The sequence below is a fragment of the Pseudomassariella vexata genome (assembly GCF_002105095.1).
Source record: "Pseudomassariella vexata strain CBS 129021 chromosome Unknown BCR38scaffold_6, whole genome shotgun sequence".
Lineage (NCBI taxonomy): Eukaryota > Fungi > Ascomycota > Sordariomycetes > Amphisphaeriales > Pseudomassariaceae > Pseudomassariella > Pseudomassariella vexata.
The window spans coordinates 894,854-915,982 of NW_024467961.1; the positions used below are offsets into that span (position 1 = coordinate 894,854).

Sequence of the window (21,129 nt, forward strand, 5' to 3'; positions counted from 1 at the left end):
ACATCTGGCCACGAACTGTGGTCCGCACTCTGGTTTCCTTACGTCGACAAAACGTCTGATTTTCCTTGCTTCGTTTTCAGCTCGATGTGTTTTTCTAGTTTAGGTCGTCTGAATCAAAAGGATGATGTTTTTAGACTCTCTGAGGCGTTCCGCTCGCGACCATTGTGTTTCACCATTGCATTTGCAAATGATTTGACTTGCTTTGACATTGGGTGATTCTAATTGCACGCCTGAGAGTAAATACTGCGCATTATCAAGGGTGAGATGGCAGTTGAGGACTCAAGGTTAGAACCCTACAGTGTCGACGCATCCACTGAGCCAACTCATAAAATCGGGGGCTTGAGGATTTGCAAGTGCGGGACTGTAGTTTAGGGAGAAGAGTTTACGCCATTGTGAATGAAGAGCCGTAGGGACAAACACTGGTGGTAGTGGTGGTGATACATATTGTTCTTGTAATATACATCTCTATACACATTTCATTTTGGTTAGGTGTTCGTTCCTTGGACCAGCTCTTGCCGCGCTTGGCTTCGCTTGACTGCGACACATCCTCAAGGCCCCCTTTCTGCCTATACGCAAAGTAGATGGCCTAACATGGCATAGTACAAGCACTTTTCTTGGTACTTTGATACACCGCCACCGACACCGCCACCGACTCCTTGCCCCTCCCTCCTGCTGCTTCATCTTGAAACACAAAGGGGCCCCCTTAACGTCTCCTCAAGTACCAGTTGAAAGCCAGTTGGTTGATGCGGTAACCATACGGGGTCGGTACCTCGGCCCTGCCAACCCTCGCCACGGGGTGCCGCAGGTACACAGCCGAGCACACGTTCTGGTTCACCTCAAGGTATTTGGGAATAAAGGCAAAAGGCGCCATATAAGACCGAGGCCGCCATGGCGTGGCATACGGCTTAGAAGGGTCGATGGGGTTCTCCTCTTCCTCGCGAATGAGGCGCTCAAGCGCCTTGCGCTCGTCGGTCGTCAGGTCGTCTATCGACTTGGGGGGCTCGCGTGTCTCGGATGACGAGGCGGCTTCTTGAGCAGCGGCTTCTTGGGTGTCGTTAGAGATGTCGACTAGGTTGAGTTCCGACACCATCTTGGTCAGCTCTGAGGCGATGTCGCTGGGGGTGGCGGAGGGGCGACCGGCTCTGGACAAAAGGGGCTTGGCTTGTTTGATGAAGGAGCGCAGGTCGCGCTTTTGCTTGACTTTGAGGGTGGGTGCCTCGGCAGCCAGGACCAACTTGGCTTGGGACATGAGGGATTGGATGGCTTCGCGGGTGGGCTTCATATCTTCTACCGGGGCCTCAGGCGCGTCGGTTGTGTCGGGATCTTGCTCTGCTGCTGCTTGTTGTGCCGACACGGTCGCGTCTGACTCGGCTTCGGCGACTGACAGCTCCTGCTCTGATGCTCCCGCTCCTGGGCAGTGGGCGGCTAAATGCCCTGGCTTCCTGCAAGCGTAACACACCCCTCTCTCGTACAATTCTCGCAGCTTTTTGTTCTTAGCAGCACTGGCAGTGCCGCTGGGTGTCGGTTCAACGTAGGCTTTGCCCTTGGGACGGCCCGTGGCGAACATGACAATGTCCGGGTTGACACTGATCATGTCGCCGGGGTTGAGCTTGTACGTCGGATGGGGCGTCACCTTGCCGTTGACCTTGACGTGGCCATGGACACACATACCGCGTGCCTGGCGCGCACTGCTGGCGAACAGGGCGCGGAAGACGGCCACGTCGAGGCGTCGTTCGAGCGGCGCAAATGCCATGTTCATGTAGGGCGTCAGGGTCATGGGCTTGACGTCGGGGGCGTTCCAGTTGGGCCGCTTGTCCTGGCCGCTTCCGCGCCCGGCCGCCTGCTCAGATCCGTCCCACTCGGCCATGTAGCGGGCATCCATGTTGGCGACGGAGAGCAACCGGCGGCTGAACATGCGCTCCCAGTCGCGCTCGCGCACATGTTCACCGTGATAGGATCGCAGCAGACCCTTGGCGCGCCATTTCTGCTGGAAGAAGGTTTCGTCATCCTTGAGGCCGATCTTGGGGTCGCGTTGGCGCCAGAAGTTGTACAAGTTGTACTTGTTCCAGCTCTGCCGGAGTTTCTGGCCGTTGACTTGTCAGCAATTGGGTGCAGCAATTCGGTATTGGTAGTAGGCATTGCTCACCGGCCGTTTGAGGGCGTGCAATCTCTTTCCCCTCATGGTGTCGGCTGCTTTTGAAGAGGTGCCCAATCGCAGCTTCGCCTGTCCAAGAGCTTCGGCGACGAGGAGGGCCGTCTACCAGAAAATTTCCAGTGACGTTGCACGTTCAGCTGCTGCCAGCTGCTCTTGGCTCAGACCGATCAGCTAGAGCCCAGAAGGAGTTCTAAAGTTGTGTTAATGGAAGATGCCGAGCAAGTCCAATTGGCAACTAGGGCCTTGAAATTCAATTGGTCTTGCTTCAATTGTTGCATTGTCGCGTCAGCCACGTGCAAGCCACAAGACGGGGGAAACTCCAACGTCACTTAGTTAACCCATTCCGAACGCCTGGCTTCGGCTTGTCCCAATGTTTCTATGACACCAGCTGCTGTCTGATTCGACATCACGCTCTCTGTATGGTTTCGGGTTTGTATATTATTCAGATTCAAAGTTCTCCATTGCATTTTCCCAGCGTCGTCTAGAACCAACACAATCCTAACAGACGCTTTTGGACATCGACCAGAGCCAACGAGTGTTAGCTACTCCAGGATGGTCGTCTGTTCTTTGTTTTCTCGGCATTGTTGGTCATACCTCCCAGGTTCACCACTTCCGTATGGATGTTGGCAAATCAGATCGTCATAGCACCGAACAACGGCATTTGTACAGTAGTTGGTTTCAATGCGACATGGCCAGAGCCGAGTTCATCAGCATGAAGACGCTCTAACTTGCCGAGTCCGATTTCATCCCAAGACCGATTGCATAGAAACCTTTCCAAAATACATAAAACACGCACTGCTTTCCCTGTGATTTCCAGCAAGTTCTAGGGCAGGATGAAATGAAAACATAGGCCCGCTGTTGACTCTTGGCTGCCTGCAAGCGATCTGGTCGATGGGCGGCTCCCGGACATGGAAGAGTATACCATGCAGCTGGCCGAGCTTCACCAAAATAACACGTCGACAAATGTGAAATATCGGTTCTCCATCGACGCCCTCGTTGGCGCCAGCCAAATGGACAATAGGTGGCGGGACACTTGGGAGGAGCTTCTTGCCAGTACGCTCAAGACCCGCACAGCAAGCGGTGAGTTCAGCAACCTGACGGCATCTATCTTCAACAATGTCAAGGACTTCCTCGGCTTCTGACCTGGCTCAGGTCCACCAGACCTGCCCTAATTCACGGGAATATGTGGTGTGACAACTGTGCTACAGATGCGAAGACCGGGGGCCTGTTATTTCTATGCTGGGTGTTCTTATAGACGTAACGAATTCAAGTGACATGCGGCCCGCTATTTTTCATGCAAGGACTGATTCAGGTAAGACGACCTTGGTACTGGCGTATCGAACGCTATCATCACACCGAAGAGTATATCCAGGCGTACCTGCGATGCTTCCCACCAGCGGCGCCGGTGGAGGATTTTGACAAACGGCTCAAGCTTTGCGAAGTGTAAGTCGCCATCCATAACTGTGTAAACGTTTCCTGCTACATGTCTAACTTAACACAGTGCATAGAAATGTCGGCTTCGGCTTTATGGCTCGAGAGGCTGCGGTACCGGCAGAAATACATCCCCGCCTAGCCTCAGCGCTTGATCATCCGTGAATTCTAAGTGCGGTTAGTTGCAGGGATGCCATGAGATCCCTGGTTGACAAGTATCCGAGCAGTAGTCTTGAGGCGTATGGAAAGGAGTATATGCCTTCGGTCCCGGGGACGGAGACCGGACGAAAGCGCCGGGTGTTGGATTATGAGGAATTAGTGGTTCGCGTCGTCTGCTGTGTTGACGCTGTTTGGCGTGTGGTTGCTATGGGCTACAGTGCAGGCGGTTGTCGGGTTCTGAATGATCCTGGTCTGGATCTTGGGTTAGTTTCAATGGGCATGAATCTTTTGAATCACCCCTGAAGCCAGTATTGCATATAGCCGTGATCAAGCCTCAAGTCCTATGTTAGGCACACATAGGATGAATGTAAGCTGTATGATGCGGGGCTCCCAATTTGGCATTGCCTAAGGAGAGCACACATGATGAGATGGGCTACAGGAATGGCTCCCAAGTTCTTCCCCGGACCTCTTCGAGTACGGCAATGGGTGGTGGCTGTTACTGTGTGCTTTCGAACGCACTGGTAACATGAGAGGTGCTGAGCAGACCTATGATGGTGTCAAAAGGCCAGTTGGTTGAGTGATGTAGCCACATGGGCGGCAAAACAAGAGTGGGATGGCAGCCCTGGATCTCTGGACATCTTCTTCTAGGCATAGCTTGGCTCATTCGTGTTGGGTCGATGGAAAGGCTTGTTGGACCTGTCTGAAGTGATCAGCACAAACAACACTATACCTCTCGGTGGGGTAAGAGCAGAAACCTACCAACAGGAGCTCGCTGGGTTCAATTGGAGCTCAGCTTGACGGGAGAGCCGTCGGGCTGGTTATGAGTTCGTGCTAGAGCAGATGGCCTCCTCACTTCAAAGACGCAAGACCAAGAGACGCCTGACACGTAGTGCGTTAGATGCTTGCTCGCACATGCTAAGAAGTGGTATACGTTGTTGACGAAACATGGGTGTGAAGGGCCATGGGCCTGCAGTGAGATGTCGTCCGACACTGATGTGGGCATATAATGACATTGGAGACGAAGAAGCTTGGAGTAGAACAGGATATTGCTTCTTCAAACACCGGCAAATTGTGTCTGGGACAGCTTGAGAAGTCGGAATTGACTATTATTTGATTCCGTTTGCAATTGGTAATGGATGCCTCAGGTGGTCCAACCCAGAACCACGGGTCAGGGGCGGTTGCCAGGCAAGGCCTTCACCTTGTCCATATAATGCACAATTGAATGAGTTTCCCACAATGGCAAATAACAGGTAACTTGGTCGATTTGAAAACCTTCTAATCCTCAGTTTGAGTCAAATAATTTAACCATCTTCAATAGTATACTAATTCAAATAATCCCAGACCATCGCGAAATACGCGTAGGTATGTAGTGCCCCTTCCGGTCTCCGGCCCACCCAACCCCTGCTCTCCCCTCTCTCTACCTTGATGAGTTTCAATGAAACAAATACAGCAGCGAAATGTTACAAGGTCGACACCTTGTCTGAGTGGACAGGTCAGATAACCCCTCCCCTTCAGATCGACCAAGTACCCCGACTTGTTACCTCCTTTTTCGACAATTCTGATATGTCTTGTATAATTTCGCGGAAGATGTAACTGGGTGATAGGGTGAGCCTGCTGCTAGGGAAGGTGAACCATGTTCTGCTGTATCATTCAATGCATCTACGTCCTTCATGCTGTGGCGGTTGTATTTGAGCAGGTGCTGCCGCCCCTTGCTACACTTGGGATACGGAAGCATCCATTTGGGCATGGTGCGGATGCATTGTACTGCCACGAGAAAAGAGGATCGGTTTCGTTCGTGAGGATCTGTCCAAGCATCACGGTCTGGTATCCAGGCAATTGGCGTGACTGTTGGAATACGTCATAGCTGCTGAGTGTCATAACTCCCCATCCCACGTTGTAGTTATGTTGAATTGTGGTCCCATAGATGTACTCTGCAATATCTCAACGTTAATCTCCTTCGAAGTCAAGCGGGTTGCGGGATGTGGTTACCTTTGAAGCCTGCCCATCTGATTGCACTTGCGCACTATTACGCAACATCGTCAGCAAGTCGTAGGTTAAATCGTGAACGTCTGTAACACACCATAGGACACGATTCAGCATTCGTGTAAAGGGACAGTTCACCCCAAGCAGCATATATCTGTCTGTACCGCCGTCATTAATATGGAGAAGGCTGGCATTACCGGCCCTACACCTCACTTACGTCGGAGTCATTCCCATTGCAGTAAACTTGGCAGTGCAAGCATTGATGGCCGAAATTTCGCCATGGACTGCAGTTCTTGTGAGCCGAGATTCGATTCCCACCTGCCAAATGCAATAAGTGAACATACTCGTGGGATCCCCAGTTCGAAAATTGGCCCCCTCGCAAACTACCTCATCGGCTGTGTGGTTTACAATTATTGCTCCAAAGGCAGCAAATGGACATCTAACGCAGTCAATGAAACGCTCAGCCAGCTGTGGCCATGACGTCTGGGTTGCAGAGGTTTACTTACGGGCCACTCTGGCTGTATAGAGCCTGGTTTGTTTTGCGCATGTACTCCACTCTCTTATCCCATGGGAGAGAGTTGACGGTGAGCCCGCTCATATCCTGGTCGTCATTGGGGACAGTGAAATGTGCAGCACAAGAGGCAATTGCGCCTAAAAGCAAGATGATCTTGGAGTTCGCCATCGTAGATCAGAGGCATTTGCTAACCAGAAATCGTACGTAGAACTCTTGTAGCACAATTTCCCAAGGGTGGGAAAGCGGGAGGATCTCATTATATAGATAGCCAGCATTCGGCGCATCGGATCCAATCCCCTTGATTTCGGATGGCAAGCCCATGATAACTAGATAAGAGACGTCGACTTGTCAGTTGAAGCCGTGACAGCTAGTCTGCCTACTATCGCTATAGTATTATATTAGTTTGGCCAAGCTGCTGTAACCCCACAGTGGGGATGGATAACAAAACCAAAAGGCTGGTATATCGGAAGCGGTACGCTCGTCAAGTGCTATCATGGGCCGGGCGCAATTGTCTCGTATCTTATGCTTCAGCTCTCGCCAAGACTGATTTCACATACACAACATGATGTTCAGTGCTCGAGGAGGAGAAGGATACAAGCCAAAGCCGAGCTGCGAGTGAATTAGCAAGTGGGTCAAATCACAATGGGTCTAACACAAGCATAAAATCAAACTAACTTCGCAGCTCAGAGACACTTTCGTGCCCACTTTTGTGGCAGATCACCGAGGAAACCCAAAAATTACGTCGAATACCCGGTCCTACTCAATATCGAGAAGTTTGAATGGAATTGCTCACATGAGCAAAGATGACTCGACAGGCCGGCTCTGGGAGCTTTGAGTGAGACCGAGGTGCAAATAGAGAATAAGTACTTGGAAATAAAAACCATCAAGCCGTTCCAAGGCTTGTCCCAACTCGAAAATTCACGGCACACTCGCACCTCCCATTGTACAGTCTTAACCTACTTTGTACATGTTGACATCTACGCTCTTGCCGACCAGGCTTGACTTGAGATCCTTAGGGGTAAGTATGCACGGGTTGTATGCACGGGTTGTATGCAACAAAGCTTTCTCCACCACGCAGCACCCTGGAAAACTGCGGGGTGGGCTAGCAGAAAAACCCTTCAATTGGCGCGCAGAAATGCAGACCGTTTACCAGCCTTTTTCGCGAGAGCTCCATTGACTTTTGGAACATTCATGTCTTTTCACAATTGCTCACTCCTTCAACATTGCCAGAAACAAGAAGAGTGATTTTGCGCAGAAGTTTTCTGCCTGCTCGAACCAACGTTTATTTCTTGTCGTGACACAATCAAGTGGTGAGTAACTGTATTTTGATCACCGCAAACAGTCTTCGCTACTTTCCTCTGCCCCGCCATTCCACGTTCTCACGTTCGCGTCAACAGCCCGCCAAGATGAGCGCAGAAGATACCAAGCCTGCTGAAGGCATCGCGGCCCAAGGCGAGGCTCCCAAGGTCAAGCCAGCCCCAGAAGCTGAGACTGTAACCACAGCCGCTGTCCAGATGACAGATGCTCCCGCTGCTGCTGCTGCAGTGACCGAGACCAAGGCTGCAGACGAGGCCAAGGACAAGGACCAGGTCATGGAAGAGACCAAGGATGAGGCCAAGGACGAAGCCAAGGACGGGAAGAAGGACGATGGGGACGAGAAGAAGGCCCAGTCCGTTCTGAACCCTCCCCAGAACATGCTCAGAGTACAACGCGGAGATTCCAAATTCGAGAAGCGAGCCAGCAAGTTCGACCCTACTGTGAAGGGCGAGTCTTCCGATCCTCACGAGATCCGCACTCAGGTACGTGATGCAGATTATGCTGTGGCCTACCAGCATCGTTCTAATTGCACCCCCATTGCAGGTTCAATTCTACTTCGGCGATACCAACCTTCCCACTGATAACTACATGATGGAGCTCACTGGCGGCGCCGAGAACAAGCCCGTCGCCCTGTCCAAGATCACTTCCTTCAAGCGCATGCGCCGCTTTCAGCCGTACTCTGCGGTAGTGGCCGCCCTCAAGGAGAGCAAGGTGCTCGTCATAGAAGGAGAGGAAGGCCAGGAGACCATCCGGCGACAGAAGCCCTTTGATCCCGACAACGAGAAGCGCAAAAAGGCTGATGAGCAGAGCATCTACGCCAAGGGCTTCGGCACCGAGGAAGCCTCGACGCAATTCGACATTGAGGCCTTCTTTGCCCAGCATGGAGAGTTCAACTCGGTTCGACTCCGTCGTGGTGACAACAAGGGTTTCAAAGGATCCGTGTTCGTCGAGTGGGCCGACAAGGAGACTGCCGAGAAGTTCATGGCATTGGACCCGAAGCCCCAGTGGAAGGGGCACGATCTACTGATACTTTGGAAGCTGGACTACATGAAGGCCAAGAACGAGCTGATTCGCGATGGCCAGATTGACCCCCAGAAGGGCAGCTTCCGTGGCCGGGGTCGTGGTGGGAACTTTCGGGGCCGTGGTCGAGGAGGAAACAGCGACGTCGACTCCAATGATTGGAAGAAGCGCAGAGAGGAGGACCAGAAGAATGGCTTTGACGGCGATCGTCGCAATGGGCGTGACCAGCGCGGTCGGGGTCGGGGCCGAGGCCGTGGCCGTGGACGGGGAGGCAACAACCGTGGCCGCGAGGACCGCGATGGTTACCGTGACCGGGAAGAGGTTGTTGAGAAGAAGGCCATTGACTCCCGCGATGCTGGACGTCCCGTCATCCAAATTTCCAGCGATGCCAAGAAGGCAGACGCAAGCAATGGCTCTCCCAAGGCGAACGCAAAGCGTCCCCGGGAAGAAGACACCAACGATGGACCTCAAGCCAAGAAGGTCGACACCAAGGAGACTACTAAGGCAGCATAAGAAGCATGTTTCGGAAGCGTCCCTGCGACTATGAAAAACTCAACATGAAGTCACAATACTCCGAGGCATATAAACCAAACCTACCTGACGGCCTTTCGCATAGTAATGGTACCTCACCTGTACTATGGCTCCTCCTGCCTTTTCATAAAGTTGTTTGGCCCCACTTCACCGGCTCTAAATACCTGTTTTCGGACTCTGCATGATCAAGGTCTCTGGTAGTTTCGGATGGACACTCAGCGAGCGGTTCTGGCGTTCGGCGGTTGCTCTTTTCTGCGTAACTCAATAGATGGTCCTTTGTGGACGAGCTCTTTCCCCACCACGGCCGATGTATATATTTATAGGCACGTGATGACATTAATGAAGCTGTCAGTGAAACTCGTGCGTTCTACCTACTTTCGCTCCGGCTCTCTGTTACTTGGTGTTACTGCGTCCACTGGTTCCGGCACGAGGTTACAAGCGCCCCGTGTGGCTTCTGCCATTGCTCAAAGGTATATATGATGGGGACAGCACGTAGGCAGTGTTTCCAGTCGGATATTTGCATGGATAATATCGGTGTCAATACGACTAGAACACCCACTTTCTCTACGCCCAGTTGCCTAAGTACCCAACTAGCCTTTCCACCTTTCGTATCATGTCCATTGTCGCCGAAAACGTCATGGCAACAGACATACCGATGTTGCCAAACACCCCAGTGTGAGGTACGCCCGGCTTAGACCTTGCAGGCTTGATTTGACGGTCGAGTAACCTTGATCTGGCTGGCAGCCAAGCCAAAATCCTTGTAGAATAGGTAGTCCTGTATTTGGGAATAGTGCCGACTGGCAGCATTTGGTTCAATGGGAAGCCAAGGCACTATTTGCGAGAATCAGCAGGCCACATGTTGGTAGACAGCGAGGTTGTGTCTATGAGCAGATCGGACATCGAACAATGACACAATGACATGGAACTGATTTGACATTTCCTTCAAATTCGAGTGTATCTGTATTCTCTCTTTGCATCTACAAGCACATTCATCCACTCACGATTCCACTATTCGCAACAAATCCCACACCAACCTCTGTCTGCCTCCTCGCGCAGCAAGTCTCAGCGTCTCGCGCTGACGACCTGAACCATTGTAGAAGCTACTCAGAACTCTGAGGAGGGAAACGAACGACAAGAAGCCTCCCATCACACAACCAATCGCCGATATGTATGTCTGTATGCCAACACTTCGTCACCCAACATCAAATTTTCCAACAAGACTTTAACTCCGTTCGTATCCGTCATCGCAATCAATCCGAAAATCCAAAAACACCGTCTGAGATCTTTCAGAGAGAACCAATCATAGTAATAGACAGGACCACCACCGTACCGAGATCCCCGGCAGGGCCTTCCTAGCCATTTTTGTTTTAAACACCCGAGCGCAAAACAAGAACCCATAGCCCTATACATGGCAAATCGCCTTCAACGTCAGTCAGGCTTACCGAGCCACGGCTGTTGTAACGACCAATTATCCCCGTGTTGAACGTTGAGAGAGCTTATAGTGCCAGTCCTGTCCCATCCCCAGTCCAGCGGTACAACGACAAAAGTTCCCGACGCCGCTGGTGTTGTTCCCCAAGGTCTTCGGGTACGCGACCCCGGACTTGAGCCAGTGCACTCCGCATGACCTTGCTAAAGTTGCGCTATTCATTCATTAGCGACTTGTCCAGACAATAGTAGATATTGTCGGGCTTACCTGGTACTCCGTGTTTAGCGTGACCACACATGCCTCGTGAGCACGAATAATGGTCTCGCAAGCTCTAACCACACTAGCCGATGCCTCGAGCTGCAGCTTGTCGGCAATGAGCAGAAGCAAGAACGAGCCCTGGAGAAGATATATGCCGAAGAAGAAGGGCATGAATTCCAAACCGGGGTCGTACTCAAGTATGTTGTTGATTGCCTCGGCAGCAGACACGGCATGTCCAGTCGCCGTAATGAAGCCCTGTGATGAAATCCAGAGGTCGTTGTCATCCAGGAGGTTGATCGGGTCCCATTTTCCAGTGAGAAGAATGTGCAGTACGTGCATGACGTGCGTCCCGTATGCCACAACGATTCGAGTCTGGATATCGGATTCCGTCATCCGCGAGGAGCTCGTATGGACCGAGCGCACAGACGGCGAGTTGATGTGGTCCAAGTCCCCTGGCATCTCCAAGCTTCCTGACTGATTGTTCTTATCTTCGACGTGGAAGTGCTGTTGCTCGAACATTTTCAGGCTCCGCTCGTATGCCTCCAAATGGCGGGTGATTTCTGCGGTCTGATCATCCCATTCGCGTCCGGAACGGAAGCCCACGCCAAATCGCGGATGATTACGGGCGTGGTGAAGATCGACTATCTCGCCTAGAATAGTCATTAGGGGGAGAAAGTACCCAAAGATGCTGTGGCCGGAACATTCAAAGTGAGGCCCTCGTACTCTAACCCCCGAGAGGGCTGGGTCAGTGGTGCCGGGGCGAAAGTTTCCGTTTTGCCATTCGGTGTCGTCCATGGGCTGCAAGAGCCCTTCGCATTCAATATCGAGGAGGAAAAGCGGGCGGTTGTAGCACAACGCTAGGTGTCGGTCGACAATGTAGGTGAGCCACCAGATGCGCCTTCGCTCTTCGCGTTCTTCTTCTGTGGCGACGCCCGAATCCGAATCTTCGGTTTCACCGTCACCGTCAATCCCATTGCCCTCTTCATTCCTTTGTCCCGGAGCGGACGTACTCTTGGGCAATTCGCGACCCAGCTTCAGTTCTCGAGCGAGCGACCACGCCGCATTCCACCACCTAAGGCTAGCCCCCTTGTACTCGCTCGCGGAAACCACAGTAGCCAGGTGGATGTACGTTATTACGTCGTCGAGGGTTCCCGCGGCACCGAATGCACCAGACTCTCCTGTCAAGTTCTCCAGGCTCGTAGATCCGGGTAACGCAACGCCGAGACCGCCCAAGGCCACGCCATCGATAACAGGACTAGAAATAGGTGAAGCTTCTCCCGATTGAGTATGGATCAGCGGCTTGAGCAGGGTGACGGTAAGCTCCAGCAACTTTTGACAGATCTTGCCCCTCGCCGACGGAATGCTGGCGAGGAAGGGGGCATCGCTCGTTTGTGCTGCCACCCACAGGATGCTCGCTAGCAAGGCGGGTTGGCATTGTCTTGGCTTGCTGGGGTGCAAGAAAGACCGCTTTCGAAATACGAAACCCAGAACATAGGGCGACATTGGGTGGGCATGAGCCGACGAGGAGCTCGCAAAGTACAGGTCGATTAGATCGCACGCCAAGTAGGCAGGGATGATGTTTCCCAGATGTGGCATCAAAGGATCCAGGACTGGGTATCGTAGCTGTTGATGGTAGTTGTTCTGCGGTATGTGTGACGACATGGACATCCAGTCTGGCGATGTGGGTTCTCCGGCCATAGCATAGGCATCCAGAGGGCTGGTTCCAATTCGAAATGCCGCCGCATTTGCTGGGTAGGTCGCGGCGCTCCGGGTCTGTAGCGGATAAGGTATTTCGGGATAGTTAGACATATTGGTTTGGCCCGCTCCGTACGGATTGTGGGCAGCGCCCGTCATCATGTGTGCGCTAATGCCTTGCCGATCATATGGGTTCTGAAGACTCGCGTAGGCATTCAGGTCCAACGAGGTCGGGCTGTCAAGGTGGTCTCTGTCCATGGGCAAATGGGATTGATGTGAGCTCAACTCGGCCAGGCTGTCGAGGCTGCTTGTCCTTTGGCTGCGTTGCATAGCATCTTCACTAAGGTCGTTGAGGGCTTTCTCGCTGGCGTTCGACTGCTGTTCTTGCCTGACTGAGGAGGAGGTCTCGGTTCTGTGATCCCCAGTGGAGCTGTTATCACCACTGTGACTTGGCGACTGTTGACCGCTCTGGGCTGCCGCTGCAGCTTGTGCTGCTGCTTGCTGGGCAAGATCCTTCCGCGATGCCTTCCCTCGCTTCTTCCTCTCGCGAATGTACTCGCAACCGAGTCCGAATTCTGCACATGTTTAGTACAAGAGATGGCTCGCCTGATGCCTAGATATATATACCTATACAGTGTGCGCAAGGGTGCTGTCCATCGCACTTGGTTCGTAATTGGTTGCATTGATCGCAAGCTCTGCTAATTCTCCTCCGTATTGGGCCTGCCGATCCTGTTGCCCGTGTCGTTGGTCCTCCGTATGGATGATGCCGGTGCTTCGGTGGAGGAGCACGAGCGAGATGGGGCGCGTGCATACCGACATGTTGCTGCAAGTGTTGAAGACCATACTGGGAAGCATGACCAAAAGAGTCGAGTCCTCCCCCGTGAAGGTGGCTCGCGGGAACATGCGAGTTGGAGAGAAGAGTGGTGGAGGGGATTGAATGGTACGGTGAAAATCGTTGCAGTGGGTTGGACAGCATCATGACACACGGGCTGTCGTGTAAGTGATATGGATATTGAGCTATGAATTCATGAGATTTCCTGGATCTCAATGATCATGACTGATGCGTAAATTCGAACGAGCGAGACCAGTTGGTTGAAGTATGATTACGTATTGACGGTAAGATATGTTCGAAAAGTCAACCGATGGCGAGGTAGCTCAAAGCTATATGGTTGCCGGAGGTGTAGCTATATCTGGTCTTCACAGTCGGGGGCAGCTACTTTGTACAACGGTACTTGGATGGGCCGGAAGCCTTTCCTGCGCAAAACAAGGGAATGAGCATTATGCTGGGCTGAGAAGGCATGATAGACGTCAAAAGAGTGCAGACTGATCAACGCCTTTGTGAAAGGACGGCACAGCTCTGGGCAGAGGAAGCAGAAGGGTGGCGGGGTCATGAATGGGTGTAAGACTTGTGACTGGGGGACGGGAAGGGTACAGGGATGGGGAAGATTGCAGACGAACGTACCAGGGGACCTGCCACGCTCCTCGAAGCAACCTTGAGTGAACCAGACTTGCCACTGACTTCCCCAGGCTGGAAGCTATAATTCTGAACTTATAGCAGGGGATGGAGAGTGGCCCGTCCGGAAGCAAGGTGAGCTCAAGGACCAAAGGAAGTAGAGAACCGTCCCGATCGGGTCAAAATAATGTCTGGTAGTCTAAAGACTCCCTCCTGAGTCCCTGCACGGCGCAGGCAGACAATGTCTGCGGGCTTGGCATGCATGTACAAGAGGATGTTCCTGTTAAACTTCTGTTGGCTAGGCCATATCCAATTGGATAAGGGGAGAGAACCCTCCTCACGAGGGCAATATCGAGTCAAGCTAGTATATTGAAGACACAATATAGAACGGCGAACGGGGAAAACAGGATAGTGACGAGTGGGGATATGATGCGTGAAGTTTCTGGTAGTTGTCTGGGGGAGTCAACTCGGGCTTAACTGATATATGGCCCACATTGTCTGTCTCCTCAAGAGTGGCATGGGCCCATGGGGTCAAAAGCCCGAGGGGTTGCGAGGGCGCAGGGATGAATGATGGGTGAGCTGCACATTGGGGGAGCCTGTCTTGGGTTGCCAGTGGAGTTCTGGAGAATTCGGATTGGCACAAGGCATTGTGTGGAGCTGCTGCCCTTCCACCCACGAGTTCTCACAATCTTACATCAGATATTATGAAAACACCAAGGACGGGGTGGTCCAAAGGTATTCCAGCCGAGTTGCTCTCGACAATAGTTCCACATGATATAAGACGATGTCGTCACTTTGCGACTTGCAACACCCGCTCAACGGTGCCTTCAGAGCAGTTCCGATCCATGTCGCATATTTACTTACACACGGCTCATCATTCGAAGAAGATGGTGCTGGGTTGCCCGAGGCGGGTCGTGGATGTAAAGCGCCAACAATCAATGCCCATCTGTCAATGGACTGCGCCGGCCCCAGCAATTCATGGCAGCATGTCGGTCTACCCTTGATCTTCTGGAAGACAGGCCGATTCTGCATGTTCGGTCTGAGTGTCGCCGAGCCATAGCAGTGGCACAGGCCCCTGTAGGCAATGCCTGCGACACATCGTTTCCCGCCGCCACGAGAATTCTTGTTAAGACTACGCACCTGAACACGCCGTTGTAATTTGCCATGGCAGAACAAAATCCCAGAAGAAAATAAAATGATAAGTGCCGTGACTATAGCGTCGCCTATGCGTTCCCCAGCGGAGGAGACGGACGGAGCTTTGACAGCCCCCCGAGTTTATTAGCTACTTCTTCATCGCATGTTGCAGAGAAGAGCCCTCGGGCGGCGTCGAATAGTTCTCTTTGAGTCCCATTACTTATGAACCCTATCATCGATGGGGATTAGTGCAGACAGGCGAGAGGGCGTGATGAGCACTGCCATCAATTGAACCCCATGGGTACTGGTGCACTGGTAGATTAAACTCATACCAGGTTAACGGTCCGAGCAAGCATGAATATGCCATAAAAAGATGAGCTGCAGGGCGCAGAGTCCTGCCGTTGGGTACGGGGATGTAAGGAGGCTTGTCTTTTGCTAGAATGTTCATGTTAAATTTGCGAATTCCGCAGCGTGAGGGCTGGTCAGAGGGGAAAGCAGGGGGGGGAAAACGTGTTCGAGTCGGAAAGGCGGGGAAGTTACGCTGCACGCTGGTCATTCCACTTGCTTGTTTCAGCGTCATAATCAACCACAGTGGCCAAAGTTTCTGACAGGAAGTTTTCCCACGCTATCCAACGGGAACCTACTTCCAAAGCAAGTACATCTGTGTTATCTCTCTTCGATTAACCAAAGTCTGTGACGCTTTTGCAAGATGTTTCCTGCCCTTTTGCTATTCAAAGTTGAAACAAGACGGTCCGGTGAAGACGGTCCCAATTGATCCTCGCCAATACGCAACGTCGTATCCAAGTAAACGCTACCGCGAATTACAACTTCTCAATCGAGGCAAGACAGACAGCTTGGATGGCCAAGTATTGTTTGAGGGCGTCAAACCCAATGCAATGGAAACCATCGTGTCATTGCATATCGCGACAACTCAGGCTAGATCGTTGGCCCCCTACTTCGTCCATGGTATTACGCGAGGCTCCGGGTTGGATCTTGCAGCACCTCTTGATGTGGGTGGTGCTGACGGCATGACGGAACGCTGCTACTGACAGCAAGACTCCGGCAGCTGTGCTTCAGTTGAGTTGGACAGCATTTCTGCAGCTTGAGAACGCTGTGTTACCACGCGCAAAGTAGGGCGGCCACAGCCTGCAGCATGGCAGCAGCAGCCTTAATTAAATTGCGTTAACGGCCGAAATAGAAACGAACCAACCAAGCAACAAAGAGGAAAGAAATTAAGTCGAGAGACGAAAGAACAAACATATTCGATACTCCACCGGGCGCATGAAATTGGTCTTGCTCTCCGTCCATCTACCAGCATCTACCAGTTCCCAGTTGTCACTTTTTGGAAACGAGGGAACTCTTCCGCACCCTATTGCACCACGGTGTCCTCCTTTGGTTACCACTTGGGCCTGGCCACGTTTGTGCAATTCCATCAGTCGTATTTGTTACTTCGGATAAAGCGTGCCTCTCTTATATTGTTGAGTTGCAATTTGGCATTGACAACCAAGTACCGACCGATGCACCCCACCCTCAGAAGCCAACTCCAACTCGAGTGACAAACCTAGGGTATTATATACACATCTTAACTGCGCAACTCCGGGCCATTTTCACGGTCATCTCTGCTTGGCTCCAGAATTTACCATTCATAGTATAGAGAATCAGGTCACATCCCCCTCAAGATTCAGCTCGGAACTTCCCGAGATTTTCTATGTCACAACGAAGTATAGTGGGTCACACATGGATGTGTCGTTCCACCGCGGCGTTCTGAGCAACTTGGACCTATCGATACCACATGGTGATATTGGATTCTGGGGTAGACAGACTACAGACTACCGGGACGTTGCAAATTATCACGATTTAGAATCGCGTTTCTACTAAGCCAGACTAGACCTCAAAAGCACAACGCCATGCGATTCTCTTAGACCACTACGCTCATACCGGCGGAAGCCTACACGCTCACAGAGCTTAGCAGTGATTCAAACTTGTAGTGCGACGAAGCATTCCGCTGGGAAGCCCAGCAAGCGAATACCAACTGGGATCTTTGGGGCCATTATTTCAAGTCACATCTTTCATTTGTTCGCGCAATGCAAAGGCCGTGGGAGATGGGATCGAGTTTGGCGCGCCACCAACATTGTTTTCGCGTGGCTCCCTGGCCTTGATGGCGGTGGTCGGACCGAAACTCCCATTCACACAGGTCGAGAACCTGGCCTCAACCCTCATTCGTGGCATTTGAGTGCATCTTGTTTCCGGCATGAGGAAACCCCAAATCCACGAACCAATCGCGAGTATGTTTGTGGCCCAACTACCATATGTATGAGTCTTTCGCAGTCAAATTTTGACTGTTGTTGAAAGCAGAACGCTCTATCACAACGGGCGGGTGGATGGGATGGGGACCGTCATGAAAGGCAGCACGCACTGACCATGGTGTTGTCCTATTCGGCCATGTCCAACCAACTCCTGCCACCCACCACCCAACCACACACACGGGAACCGTCCATATTTCATGGCCCAGCAATCTGGTGCTACGCCCTCAGGTCCTCAGTGAAAGATGGCACAACACTACGGCATTATGTTATGTCAGCGTCTGACGTTCTCGGTTCGCCAACATGGCAATATGGAAATCAGAGGAGGAATACTTCATCAATTTTGTTGGGGCAGGTGATGGACATTTCCCTTTCGGCAACGGCGATTTGTTCGTAACGTCACCTGGTTACGGCCACACCAACAACCGAGTCTACCATAACTATCTACCCAGACGCCACCCAGGTTCGGTAGCCACCGGGCACATGAGATCGTTTTTGGGAAACTCTTGAACCATTCGGAAACAATTATTGGGTTTTACGAAGCGGAGGCTCCGGCATCTTGTCTGATGCGCACTCCACGTGGTTCTATCAGCGGCAGTGGTGAGCTCCAGTTCCCCGCAAGCCTACTGCGAAGCAACTCACGACGAAACGGAAATCTCCATTCCGCCGGGTCAAATGCCAGTAACATTGAGTTTGGGATTGATAGGACGCCTTGGCGGATACGAAGTGACAAGGAAATTTTGGTCCCCTGGGTCGTCGCTAACATTGCCGTGCTCGCTCTACCCTGTTAAGGCAACAAACTTCTAGGGCATTGCCAAGAGATTCGGATGCGACCCAATATCGACGCCGCAACGGTCAACGGGAAGAGGACCGAGTTTCCCTGGCAAGCAACTTCAAGCACCTCATCTCAGCCAGGTATCGATGGGACCCAGCCTAGTATGGTCTTTCCGCACAAGTTATTCAATATGGTGTCAGCCAAATTCTCACTTTAAAATTTTCACTTTCACCAACGTTACCTTTCTGCGCTGGCCGCCCCGAAGTATGGTCGAGTCTTGGAGCCGCTCCCTCCTAATTGAGCGTGATGAGATTTACTCACGCCACTTCGATGGTCGAGCCAGTTTGGGTTTACGCAGTTACAAAAATATCTGAACCTATGAGTTGCTATTGTCGTTTTCAGTGGGGGGCTACGTTGTCCAGGAGCCTGGCCTTTTTGTCCCCAAGCGGCAGAATACAGTCGCAGTACGTCCTGGCGGCTGCACACTCCAAAACTCCGTTCGAAGTCAACTAGGTGCCGCCTGCGAGGTACCTGATTTTGATACCCCGTTGACCCTCAGAACCTGGTCACCAGCCCTTGCGTATAACACACGCCTATTGCGCTGGCGGGTATACCAATCACGATATGCCTCGGAACGAAAAAAAAAATTAAAAGAAAGGGGGCTCATGCAGCTAAAGGCTGCTGTCACATGATGGCTGTCTGCTGTCATGTTGACGGCTTCTCTCCCGTGTCGATCACGTCGGAAGAAAGGAAGTATTGTATATTACTTCCACGTGCCATTGCTGCGTTAGGAGTGGTTGGTACAGCGCAGTGCCAGATCGCGGCTGGCCTGCCCGTTATGGAAGTCTCAAATCAACTTCAAGTCTACATTTGGGCACTGAGACGCAGGATCCTTGAGTTCGTTTTGATGCCATCACGAAAACGTCGGCATCAAATACGACCGGTAATATGAGTTGATATCCACCTGCTTTTCGGGGTGAAGCAAGTGAGTTCAACGTCGGAAGTGATGGCCATGTTTAAATTGACTTAGATTGAGCTGTGACCAAATGGTGACTGATGAAACGATGCCCGTTGATCTGCGGCTGTTTGCCACACTGATGGTCCCTCTGTACTTTGGCACACATGATTTTCTTAGAGTGGCTATGTCTGGCATGGAGAGATCCTCAATATGACTTCTTGAAGCAGGCAGTCATCAGACTCATTGCTAGCTATCGATCGACGCGACGTGGCACTATGCCTGTCGTTTTCAGGCCCCCAAAGACCTATGAAATCATAAAATTATGTTTTCAATTGTTCCCAGGTTTCCCCAGATTATCAGCCAGCATGCTGCGACCCTCCATGTAGCTGCATTCAGATACGCTATTCGGCAGTTCACAGGACATCTGTGAAGTGTTTTGAAAGATGCTGGCCAGCACCGTACAATTGTCAAGTCTGGGAGGGATGCAACCCCGGAAAGGCGGCTTCCACCCCAACCCGACCGGATTTGAGGCACAGTCTGGCTTAGCGACCTTAGACTACGATCTGAGGTCACACCTGAGGGTGGCAGTTCACGGTCAATAAACTCCATGGCTCATGTTGCGACCCAAACAAACACCAGGCTTGGATACGAGTTAAGCACCAACGCCCTATGTAACCTATAATCGGATCTGGAGTGAATCTCCAACTCTATGAGAGCCTCCTCGCCCTTCCGCAATCCAAAAACATTTCGGAAAACGGCTTGTGGTTCCTTGATCGCCTTCCCGGTGTAGTTATGATTTGCTCCGGGCCGTTGAGTTTTGTAACGTATGCAAGGGAGAGAGATGTTGGTCCGCGCTACCGTCGTCGTTTTCAGGGCTGGTAGGATCTCTGCCATTCGACAATAAAGCAGCTGGCATGGATTTTAGGGGCGGCCAGAAGCGCAAAGCCCAACTGCCGTCCTTTCGGGGCTTATGATGTTTGCGATGGCCTTCGATTGAAAGGCCCTTCAGTTTCGTGGATAGAGCGACACGGACGAGGCCCTGACGCAGTTTCCGTCTGGGGAAATTTGACAGCGACGATCGACCCTTCCTCATTGGAGAGTTAGCAGTTGTCAGTGCAGAGTGCAGAGTCCAGCCCCCTTGACAAGCGTTTTGCTTGACGACCCCACGTTCACACACCTACGCGTGAATGAGTATCATATCGTCATCTTCCTGACTGTTGGCGAAACAAGACCCCCCGTGTGAAGGAACTTTTTCATTCGAATTTTTTCTCCGAGTGTGATCAACAAGGCTACATAGTTCAGTTACTGATTGAAGGTTTGACGGAGCTCACCACCCCCCTAAGAACCCCATGATTTGCATACATGTGGACGGCTTGTAATATCGTCACCACCCCACCTGTTGGTGAAATAACAGCCCACATTGCTGGTCTGGACCCTATCGGAAACTTTTTTCTTCGATCAGAAATGCCATAATTAGACGGAGCCTGATAGCTGAGTACCGGATCTGGCAGGAGCTAAGCATGTTTCAATCATTTGCCCACATCCTGCCTAGTTGTCAGATGCCTCCATAAACAGGCCGGACAAGAAGTGCTTTCAACTTCCTAGTGCATCTTAGCTGCGACTACAAGAACCAAGTCTGTGGTCCAGCGATTTTCGGTGAATCGTTCGATATTCATGGTCTTTGTTGCTGATACAGGCCGTGCCTTTTGGTGTTGTGGTGCCTCAGACTTCGGACACTCGAAAAGTCACGGAGGAACTCCAAGAGCATAAAAGATCGCTCTTATTGATGTCTGAGACTCCGAAGCTGGCCTCCGACACTTAAGAAACGTCACCAGTTGATTGGATCAAAAATGCTGTATTTCTAGGCACAGCAACGCAGGGGTATGCTTGCCAATCTCTTCCGTTTGTAGATGGCTTTATGGTCTGCTCAGTTTGTACAATCTCAAATGACATGCTCTTTCTTATTCGTGTAGTTCCGAAAGTTTTGGTTATCTTTGGTCTATAACTCAACTCTACT

General features: G+C 51.8%; 5 protein-coding genes across 5 annotated transcripts; 2 read left to right on the forward strand and 3 right to left on the reverse strand.

Annotated features, from left to right (window-relative positions):
* Window positions 1–438: 438 nt before the first annotated feature.
* BCR38DRAFT_431668 (putative 30S ribosomal subunit S4) lies at window positions 439–2,415 on the reverse strand. Its single transcript, XM_040860118.1, has 2 exons — window positions 2,147–2,415; window positions 439–2,083 (listed from the first exon to the last, which is right to left on the reverse strand). Exons 1-2 carry the CDS (start codon window positions 2,180–2,182, stop codon window positions 704–706), a joined length of 1,416 nt encoding a protein of 471 aa, XP_040716177.1. The 5' UTR covers window positions 2,183–2,415; the 3' UTR covers window positions 439–703.
* Window positions 2,416–3,063: 648 nt separating this feature from the next.
* BCR38DRAFT_484500 (uncharacterized protein) lies at window positions 3,064–3,327 on the forward strand (the record flags this gene model as incomplete). The annotated part of the gene is made up of 2 exons (XM_040863757.1): window positions 3,064–3,235; window positions 3,308–3,327. The coding sequence occupies 2 exons, from the start codon at window positions 3,064–3,066 to the stop codon at window positions 3,325–3,327; spliced, it is 192 nt and encodes a 63-aa protein (XP_040716178.1).
* Window positions 3,328–5,413: 2,086 nt separating this feature from the next.
* Window positions 5,414–6,410, reverse strand: BCR38DRAFT_341257 (cytidine deaminase-like protein; the record flags this gene model as incomplete). Its single annotated transcript, XM_040855857.1, has 6 exons — window positions 5,414–5,676; window positions 5,735–5,768; window positions 5,826–5,886; window positions 5,946–6,012; window positions 6,073–6,167; window positions 6,235–6,410. The coding sequence occupies 6 exons, from the start codon at window positions 6,408–6,410 to the stop codon at window positions 5,414–5,416; spliced, it is 696 nt and encodes a 231-aa protein (XP_040716179.1).
* Window positions 6,411–7,648: 1,238 nt separating this feature from the next.
* BCR38DRAFT_457295 (uncharacterized protein) lies at window positions 7,649–9,092 on the forward strand (the record flags this gene model as incomplete). The annotated part of the gene is made up of 2 exons (XM_040862024.1): window positions 7,649–8,041; window positions 8,103–9,092. The coding sequence occupies 2 exons, from the start codon at window positions 7,649–7,651 to the stop codon at window positions 9,090–9,092; spliced, it is 1,383 nt and encodes a 460-aa protein (XP_040716180.1).
* Window positions 9,093–10,536: 1,444 nt separating this feature from the next.
* BCR38DRAFT_189656 (transcriptional activator xlnR) lies at window positions 10,537–13,570 on the reverse strand. The gene is made up of 3 exons (XM_040853994.1): window positions 13,117–13,570; window positions 10,804–13,064; window positions 10,537–10,750 (listed from the first exon to the last, which is right to left on the reverse strand). The coding sequence occupies exons 1-3, from the start codon at window positions 13,466–13,468 to the stop codon at window positions 10,607–10,609; spliced, it is 2,757 nt and encodes a 918-aa protein (XP_040716181.1). The 5' UTR covers window positions 13,469–13,570; the 3' UTR covers window positions 10,537–10,606.
* Between the last annotated feature and the right edge of the window lie 7,559 nt (window positions 13,571–21,129).